The sequence below is a fragment of the Trichechus manatus genome, unplaced genomic scaffold (assembly GCF_000243295.1).
Source record: "Trichechus manatus latirostris isolate Lorelei unplaced genomic scaffold, TriManLat1.0 scaffold00109, whole genome shotgun sequence".
Lineage (NCBI taxonomy): Eukaryota > Metazoa > Chordata > Mammalia > Sirenia > Trichechidae > Trichechus > Trichechus manatus.
Genome location: NW_004444045.1, coordinates 386,428 through 396,078, shown reverse-complemented (window position 1 = coordinate 396,078; position 9,651 = coordinate 386,428). Strand labels below are relative to the sequence as shown.

Here is a 9,651-nt window from a genome sequence, read left to right as displayed (position 1 = left end):
TCTAAGTTGCCCTTACCCATCTACACCACCATCACTGCATCCTTTGGACCATCAGCACATACTGTATTCATCCTTGCCCTTGGCCTGCGTGAAGCTCATTGGCCCACCAGAAAGAGCTCCTTTTGGTTGCTCCTTGTAACAGCCAGGTGTTGTTGTTGGTTGCTGTCAAGTCAGCTCTGGCTCATGGCAGCCTCACGTATAACAGAATGAAACATTGCCTGGTCCTGCGCCATCTTCAGGATCCTTCCAGCCGAGGGGGCTCATCTTCCAGCACTATATCAGACAGTGTTCTCTTGTGATCTGTAAAGATTTCACTGGCCAGTTTGTGGAAGTAGGTCACCAGGCCTTTCCTCCTAGTCTGCCTTAGTCTGGAAGCTCCGCTGAAACCTGTCCCCCCTGGGGGACTTTACTGGTCTTTGAAATACCAGTAGCATAGCTTCCAGTGTCATAGCAACACGCAACCCACCACATTTTGACAAACTGACAGGTGTTGGGACAACCAGCTACAGACCCTCCAAACGAGCAGTAACTCAGGAGGGGGAAACCCTTTCACTGCTGCCCACATCGGGATGTCGAACTTCCCGGTGCTCCTGTCCTGGAGTTAGTCTGCTTCTTCGCTTAGTTTCTCTTTGGTGGTTCTGTAAAGATACCCCAGAGAGAAGTAAGTTTTTAGTCATAATTTTTCTGTTCCGTTCTACTGGTGTCCTTTGCAGACCGTTGCTATGTCTCTGTCCTGCTATGAGAGCCTGGAGGAGACATCCAATGGCCCCTCAGGCCTCTTCTCCACCTGCTGGGTCCCCTCCGTCCCGCTCACTCAGCCGCCAGCCCTCCCTGCCTCCCGTCCCACTCTGTGGTCAGCAGCTGGCTCCGAATCCCTCAGCGCTCATTCTGCTGCGCCAGCCTGATTGATTGACCCCAGGAGGTAGCCGGTGCTTGGGACTGGGAAGGGGATTCAGAGTTCAGGAGGTAGGGTACCTGCCCTTCCTCTGTCTAACTACCAGGTCTCAAGACTCCGACTGGAGAACATAAATACAGCCCCGGAAGAGAAGGCTGCCGAGCATCTGGGAAACTGGCAGCCTTCCAGAGTCCCCTTGTTCCTCTGTGGCCTTTGGGGATCTCCGTTTGGGGCACGCCCCAGTGCAGGTGCCAGAAAAGGAAGCCTTCCTTCATTACGTGTCTTCCAGATGCTAAATTAGTGCTTGCAGGCACTCTGTGAGGAGGAAGTTCAGTCACATTTTACAGACATCAAGGAGGCTCAGAGAGGCTGAATGACTGGCCCCAGGTTGCACAGCTGATGAGTCACAGGGTTGGAATTGCACCAGACCAGTCGTTCCGACTGCAAAGCTTCTGCTTTTCCGTAACTTCAGTCTGCTTTCCCGCGAGTGCCTTCTCAGCAATGGGAACAACAGTCTCTCAACCGCCCTGAGGCTCCCCACCCTCCCTCTGCTGCCCTCAGGGCTTCTCCTTGTGACCAGGTGTGATCCTGGAGCCTGACTCTGGTACTTCTGTGCCCTCTTCATTCATTTTCGGGTGGGTACAGCTTTTCTGCCTATGCAGGTGATGAGCTTTTTGTCTTAAATTTCTCTTTAGAATTATGTTTTAATAGCTCAAATTATGTAATAAATACAAGGGTCATTTTGTTTTAAAAAATTCAAATCCTATAGAAGCATATGGAGCCCTGGTGGCGCAGTGGTTAAGAGCTTGGCTGGTAACCAAAAAGTTGGCAGTTCGAATCCACCAGCCGCTCTGGGGAAACCCAACAGGGCAATTCTCCTCTGTCCTATCAGGTCACTATGAGTCAGAATCGACTCGATGGCAAAGGGTTTGTAGAAGTATATAGAGGGCAGTGGTGGTTCAGTGATAGAATTCTCACCTTCCATGAAGGAGACCAGGGTTCGATTCCAGCCAATGCTTGTTAAGTACAGCTATCACACGTCTGTCAGTGGAGGCTGCTGTGATGCTGAGCAGGTTTTAACGGAGCTTCCAGACTCAGACACACGAGGAAGAAAGGCTTGGACATCTACTTCTGAAAAATCAGCCAATTAAAACCCTAAGGATCACAACAGTCCAATCCCATTGTACATGGGGTCACCATAAGCTGGAGGCCAACTCACGGCAGCTAACAAGAAGAACGTAAAAGCATACACAGTAACAAGTGATGGCTTAAAAAAAAAAATTATTATGTTAAAATATCTAAATATGTAAAATTTTCCACTTTAACCATTGTTAAGTGTCCAATTCAGTACTAATTACATTGGCAATGTTCTGCAGCCTTCACCACTATGTATGTCCAAAGTTCTTCATCACCGCAAACAGAAACTCTGTACCCATGGATCAGTAACTCCCCAGTGATGGCTTTTTATATAAGTGTTCAATAAGCGTTTGCAGATTGATCCATTTCCCTTCCACTGTTTCCAAAGGGCACTGTCTACTGAAGTTTCCCATAAGACCAGAGCCCCATACTAGAGCCCTTGGCTAAAGACATTGGCTGGCTACTTCTTCCCCATACTCTGCTGGCTGCGTCTCAGGTAGTGACATTTGTAGCCTTGTAAGGAAAGGGCACCAACCCAAAACCAAACCCATTGCCTTCAGGTTGATTCCGACTCATAGCGACCCTATAGTACAGAGTAGAACTTACCCGTTGGGTTTCCAAGGAGCACCTGGTAGATTTGAACTGCTGACCTTTTGATTAGTAGCCGAGCTCTTAACCACTGCACCACCAAGGCTCTACATAGGGAAAGGGGACAGAAAGGAGTTATAATGGAGGGAGGGTGTGCTTCTGAGATGTGGTAACCACTGAGGCCACCAGCACCTCTGAAACTGGCAGGGCTGGACCCGTTAGCAGGTTTTCCACCAGAGAAGCTGGTCATTATGACTCAGCAGGAACCAGGGCCTGTGACCAAAGAGATATCCATTTATATCCTGAGGGAGGGAGTGGAGAGAACAGAGAGGAAGAACCGTATACCCTGTTTCTGTAAGCCTTATGATGTGACAGTCATTTGTCCCCCTCTCAGCAGCAATAGGCAGTAATGTCTAGGGTTGATATTTGGGGCAAGTAGTCGACTAACCATCACGTGTCTGCATACTGGAAGATTACGTGTATACAGGAAGTGTTGGACCTATACCGCTCAGCCATAAAGGTTTCACAGTTCTAGCTACACAGGTGCCCTTCAGCCAACTTGTCATTTCAGTCAGTTGAATGGATCAGTCAGAGTGGTTGTTCCACAACGTACCAAAACCGAAAAACCAAACTTATTGCTGTCGAGTCAATTCCGACTCATAGCTACCCTGTGGGACAGAGTAGAACTGCCCCCACAGAGTTTCCAAGGAGCGGCTGGTGGATTCGAACTGCCAACCTTTTGGTTAGCAGCCAAACGCTTAACCACTGCACCACAACATACAGGCCCTACTGAATTAATTTGTAGTCAATTTTTGGTCCCACAGAAACTGCAAAATAAAAATAAAAGCAGGGCCAAACATTGACAGTAGATGGTAGATTACCCTCCAAAGCAAAGTCCCGGAGATCACATGATAGTCAGAGACACAAGGCTTGAGTATTTCTGGGACTGCTTCCCCGAGCCTCGCCCTGTGTCTTTGCTTACTGCCTTCGCCCAGCAGGCACTTTTCTGGTTAGCACTGACGAGAGTCCAGTTACGTTGGCCGTGTATCTTTTTTACTTAAAAGACCTTCCTTCCCTGGAAGATGGTCCCACAGATCCCCAGCCTTACCAGGGCTTAGCAACTCTCAGGCTAGGAAATCCTCCCTTGCCCCAGACCTGTATGTAGCAAGAGGGATTTACTTAGATTTAAGCCCGTTTCCTCTGGTTTGGGCTTCTTGTTGATGGAACGGCTGTTCATGAGGCTGTGCAACTGCCATGTTCTCCATTGCTGAGATCCAGAGGGGCTGGTGCCAGGGTAATTTTTTCCCCTCCTTTCCTACACTGGAGAGGCTCTCCAAAGGAAGGGCCTGGGTGGGGATGGCGTCTCTGCAGGTTCAAGGGCACAGCTGCAGGCTGTGTTAGTGCTCACGGAAACCCACAGTGGCCATTCCCTTAAGGAGATACTCTAGAATGGATCTCATCTGCATATCTTCATCCCAGACTGATGTCTTGTCCCCAAAACTTTTCTTCCAGCCTTTAGGATGCAGTCCTGGCCTTATGTGGGCTCCGCATCTCTGGTAAAGTCCCCCACAGCCATTATCTCCAGACCCACAGTGCCACCCAGTGGCAAATATAGAGCCAGCCCGTCGCTTCCCAACAGATGGCTTTAATCCGGGATATGAGTCAAGTTCTTTCCGGCTTCCTGCTGACTCTGTGACCCCTCCTTGACCTTAACCTCATTCCCCTTTACAGGTGGCTATGAGCAGTTTTCTTCCGAGTACCCAGAATTCTGTGCCAAAACCAAGGCCCTGGCAGCCATCCCACCCCCGGTGCCCCCAAGCACCGCGGAGTCCTTGGATCTGGGCTGCAGCTCCTGCGGAACCCCACTGCATGACCAGGTAGGTGCCGGCAGGAGCCCCGGCAGGAGCGCCGGCAGGGGCGGAGGGGCTGAGGTTGGAGTGCTGGGCAGTGTGGCCGCAGATGGAGAACCTCCTTTTCAGAACTTCTGCGTTTCTAGGGCTTTGAGTCCAGCACCTCAGTTTGGGGAGAATGTGGTGAACCCTGAGTATCCGGGGGGATGTTAGGTAGGGTCCATTTATTGGAATTTTTCCTCTTCCCTCTTTTATTACCCACTCCTTAAAAAAAAAAAAAAAAAGACGTCACTCCCAGAAGCCCCTGATTTAGCCTCTAGAGTTATGTCAGACAAGGGAGGAGGCTGATAGGGCTGTGAGGGTGTGGCCTGCTGTACAGGAAGCTGAGAGAAAGAACACCCTTCTTCTTTGACAGAGCGGCCCATGGGACCAGCCCCGGTCCACAGCTGTCAGGCTGTACCCCATGTACACACCAACAGTGAATGCCAGACAGACATAAATGTCCCCCAACCCTTCCCAAAGAAAAACAACTCAGGCCACTCCATTTCTTACAAACCCGTCCCCTCCAGCCCTTCCAGTTAGATGGGGAGGGAGTGGATTTATGGGGCACAGCCACTCTGCTTCCCAAATCTCAGATCACTTGAATTGTTCTGACTCAGAAAAAGTAATTTAGGCTGACATTGTCTCATCTAGCCACGTTCCTCCTCTTGTCTGTGAGGCCAGGATGGCATCCACTTCTGCTGTATTAAGGGAAGACCTATCAAACCAAACAAGTACCTAAGCCACACGACAAACAGCTTGATTATTAACATATGTACACTTTAAAAAATAAAATAAAATTATACTGTGTTTTCAATGAAAGTTTACACAGCAAACTAGGTTCCCATTTAACAATCGCTACACAAATTGTTCAGAGACATTGGTTACGTTATTCACAATGTTTTCACATTCTCATTAATTCCCTTCTGGGTATTTCGCTTCTAGTAATCTCGTTTCTTTGGCCCCTTACCCTTCATCTTTGCTCTACTGTAACCGTTGACCATTTGGTCTCATATTGATGATTTTTTAAAGGTGCGAAGTACTTACTGGTAATATTTTTTATTTTATGAGCCAATCTGTTACTTAGCTAAAATGTGCCCTCAAGGGGTAATTTCAGTTCAGGGTTTATGGACTATCTCAGGGTGATTGTCTCGGGGAGCTCTCTAGTCTCAACTGGTCCAGTAAGTCTGGACTTTTTAAGAATTTGAGCCCCATCCCACATTTTTCTTCCCTTCTATCAGGATTCATCTGTTGTAGCCCTGATGAGAACAGTCATTAGAGATGGCCGGGCACCAACTAGTTCTTCTGGTCTCAGGGTAGATTGTTAGTCCTGTAGACTAGTTTTTTCTCTGAGTCTTTGGTTTCCTTCTTTCTCTTTTGATTCGGACGAAATGAGAACGATAGTTCTATCTTAAATGGCTGCTTGCAAGCTTTTAAGACCCCAGATGCTACTCACCAAATTAGGATGTAGAACATAAACTTTGTGATCTATATTATACCAGTTGACCAAGTTGTCCCATGAGACTATGGTCCTAAGGCTTCAGACCCAGAAAACCAATCCTGCAAGTGTAAACTCTTTTGTTACAAATGGTGCAGGAAGGCCAGCATTCTTTATCTGCTGCTTTCTTTATCACTAAGAAGGTGGGCTGCTTGGACCAGCAGGTGGGGCCAATAAGACTTCATCTGGTTCTTAGCTTCTCTGCTTATGGGCAAAACAGAGGGTAAAGGCTAGAGAAGTCCTGCTGGGCCCATCCAGAAGGATAATGGGGAACCCTGGCAGGGCCATGCCTAGCAGGCATTCTCCCCAGGACCTGTGAAAGTTTATCTCAGACTGGCTTCCCTCTCTCTGTACCAAGCAGCCCAGCCCTCTTCCTGGTTGCCCCCGAGTCATGTTGCTCATGGGCCTTTGTTTTCCCTTTCTGGTGCAGGGGGGTCCTGTGGAGATCCTTCCCTTCCTCTACCTCGGTAGTGCCTATCACGCTGCCCGGAGAGACATGCTGGATGCCCTGGGCATCACAGCCCTGTTGAACGTGTCCTCGGACTGCCCCAACCACTTTGAAGGACACTATCAGTACAAGTGCATTCCAGTGGAAGATAACCACAAGGCGGACATCAGCTCTTGGTTCATGGAAGCCATTGAGTATATCGGTAAGTTGGCCCTGCCCTTGGGTTATTAGGTCAGAGGGCTGGGGTCAGGGAGGACCAGAGGGCACCACTTGTAACCAGCATGTTGAAGGAGGGCCTTGGGAGGCACTGTGTCTGGGCCATGCCCATTTCCTCTCTTCCTCACCCATTGGGTGTTGTGTCGGGGCAGCGAGAGGAAGATGAACTCCCGTACCCTTGCTGTTAGCTTACCTACCTTTCCTTTGCATGTCTCCATGTGTCTAGATGATAAGACTTTCTGGATGGGGAGAAAGACAGAAAAAAGAAAGGGGGGAGGGGTGAGAATTAGGTCATTGTTCTTGTTTCTGCAAATGGACGTCCTTGAATATATGTAACTAGTTCATAGTACGTGTGTTTCCCAAGTGTAGTGCTCTTGTTTGGTTAAATCTCAAAAGTACCCTAGAACGGATGGGCCTCTAGAGTCCCTCACATATGCCCTGTCCTCCAACCCTTGCCCACCGCCACGTTTGGTTTATGCCCTCTGGTGGGGGGCCAGGAGCACCGAGGGCACTAATTGTGTCATGCTCTCTGCCCAGATGCGGTGAAGGACTGCCGTGGGCGGGTGCTGGTACACTGCCAGGCAGGCATCTCGCGCTCTGCCACCATCTGCCTTGCCTACCTGATGATGAAGAAGAGGGTGAGGCTGGAGGAGGCCTTTGAGTTTGTCAAGCAGCGCCGGAGCATCATCTCACCCAACTTCAGCTTCATGGGGCAGCTGCTGCAGTTCGAGTCCCAGGTGCTGGCCACGTCCTGTGCTGTGGAGGCTGCCAGCCCCTCGGGGCCCCTGAGGGAGCGGGGCAAAGCTACCCCCACCCCCACCTCGCAGTTTGTCTTCAGCTTCCCAGTCTCTGTGGGGGTGCACTCGGCTCCCAGCAGCCTGCCGTATCTGCACAGCCCCATCACCACCTCCCCCAGCTGTTAGGGCCGGAGCCCCGGAGCCCGGGAACCCCCAAGCCGAAGTCGGCTTTCCGCAGAGGTGGGTGGGCCGCATGTGGCAGCAAGTCAAGACTGACCAGCAGGGGGCAGGTGACCAAGCTCCTTCCTCATCCATTTCTCCTTGGCCGTCCTCGGGGGCCAGCTAGAATGGCAATAAGGACTTTGAATACCTAGTAAAAGCAGACAACAAAACACTCCGACTTAGAGCAATAATGGCTGCCTCAGCAGCCGGGGAGACCTTGCTTTGGTGTGTGCATCAGTTTTACGTTTAAGATAGAAGTTTCTTACCTCATTTTTTTAAGCAGCAAGGCTTGAAGTTATGAAATCCGCAGATCCTGGCAAATGTGCTCAACCAGTTTTATGGGGGGGAGGGGGACGGGCAAGGGATGAGAAGCAAACCTGTTTCCCAGAAGTGCCTGGATTCCTGTTCTTGCTCCATTTTTTGTTGTTGTTGTTGTAGTTACAGGAATTTTGTTTTTTTAAAAGAAAATTTTTAGGACATGGTTTTCGTTTCTAAGTCATCAACAGTGGATAGTTATGCTTAATAATAAATAAAAGTATTTATTAAGAATTTCCTCAGAGTATGTAAGTACAGGAGTCTAGTGACAATGAATTCAGAGTATATTTATGTTGCTGTCAAACAACAGAGCACAATCGCAGGCAGCCGTCAGCGCAGTTCGGAAGGTCATGGTTTCGTGTACGTGTACACAGATGAGCGTGATCACCAACTTGCATTTGTTGCCACGAGAGGCAGGGGCAGTGGGAGAAGGAAGAGAGGAAGGGACTCCTTTTTAATTCCTTTCAGAGCTGGTCCCTGGGCACGTAGACCACTGAAGCTGTTTAAACCACAACTGTATAACCTTCTCTCTCCAATGATGACAAATTCGATTCGGTGGTGGGAGCATTTTTTCCCTAGCCCTGTGTCTAGGGCTCATGTATCATCTGTGATAAATGCCATATCCTATAAGGTGCTCCTGAAAAATTGGGTGCAATTCTGATTTTCCTACAGTGAATCATTTGGCATGGCCATTGGGGAAACCAGATAACTAGAGATAAACCTGAAATGAATCCTTTTGAAAGTTGAAGTACCTGCTTTTCTCTTTTGCATAAATGCGAGGTTTTCATTTTAGGAGGTTTACTTGAAGTATGCCAACAAATTCTTGTGTTCTTAAAATTTCTGGTTTAAATGAATACTTTTATGTGCCCTCTTTTGAATTAAAAGAGGGGAGTGGACACCACATTTAGGTCCCCTTGAAGTTCTAGAGGGGCAGGAGAGCGCAGTGAGGTGAGGCGGGACAGACTCCTTGCCTGGGGCTGGCTGCTGGGTTCAGTGAAGTGGAGGTGGGCACTCAGGGGCCATTTTAGAATCCTTTCTTGGGACAATGCCTTTTTAAGAGGCTTTCCAAATGGAAGAATGGCTTTGGAGGGAGAAGGATATGTTTTCTGTGGGGTGGGCTTGGGGGGAGGGAGAGGGAACAAGCTACATGTTAACTTCATTTGTAGTATTGTGGAATAGTGTTGTTATGGAGTGTCAGATTAGAGGTAATTGCAAACTTGTCTAGAAATGAGAGCATGTGTTTTTTAGCCCTTTGAGAGTCTAGATCTAAACAAACATTCTCGCTCACCTACAAATAACTTCAGGCCTCAGTGTCACAATAGTCTGGAATGCTCTCTCTCACCCGAGTATCCCAGATAGGACCAGGCTCATTACACTTCCTTCCATGAACCTGTGTGGGCATCATTAGTCCTGCCTCTTTCAAGCCCCACCTCTGGGTGAGGCCAGTGTTCCCGCTTCCTGCTTTTAGAAAAGCCAGAGGCTGCCTCCTGCCCCTGGGAGCTGCTTGGCTCAATAGTTAAGGGTGAGGCGTGGAGGGGTTGGGGGCCTGGACAACGGACCCATTTAGAAACAGCACAGTCGGACATTCCCACTTTCTCCTTGATTCCTGGAAGTCGCTTCGTGTTTCGTGATGAAGGAGGTAAGATGGATCCTGCAGCTGAAAAAGCTGTGGGTTCCCAACAGCAGATAAACTAGGGAGGGGGGCT

The 9,651-nt window shown here is 49.1% G+C and overlaps 2 protein-coding genes across 6 annotated transcripts in view; one reads left to right on the top strand and one right to left on the bottom strand.

Moving 5' to 3' along the window:
* LOC111821830 (uncharacterized) overlaps positions 1-2,940 on the bottom strand; it is a 19,304-nt gene extending 16,364 nt beyond the window's left edge. For 2 of the 5 annotated variants that reach the window (XR_002825164.1, XM_023737823.1), the window contains exons 1-2: positions 2,639-2,940; positions 1,874-2,026 (exon numbers count right to left, since the gene is read on the bottom strand). The gene's annotated coding sequence lies outside the window, so the exon portion shown is untranslated. Of the gene's footprint in view, positions 1-265; positions 301-626; positions 639-1,873; positions 2,027-2,638 lie in introns of those variants that run through there. The other 3 variants (XR_002825163.1, XR_002825162.1, XM_023737824.1) reach the window with 3 other exon arrangements.
* Positions 1-8,092, top strand: part of DUSP4 (dual specificity phosphatase 4) — a 15,915-nt gene extending 7,823 nt beyond the window's left edge. Inside the window, exons 2-4 of the mRNA XM_004383375.2 lie at positions 4,352-4,497; positions 6,438-6,657; positions 7,209-8,092. Coding sequence (XP_004383432.1) covers positions 4,352-4,497; positions 6,438-6,657; positions 7,209-7,594 — 752 coding nt within the window. The 3' untranslated portion in view covers positions 7,595-8,092. The remainder of the gene's footprint in view (positions 1-4,351; positions 4,498-6,437; positions 6,658-7,208) is intronic.
* Positions 8,093-9,651: the final 1,559 nt, after the last annotated feature.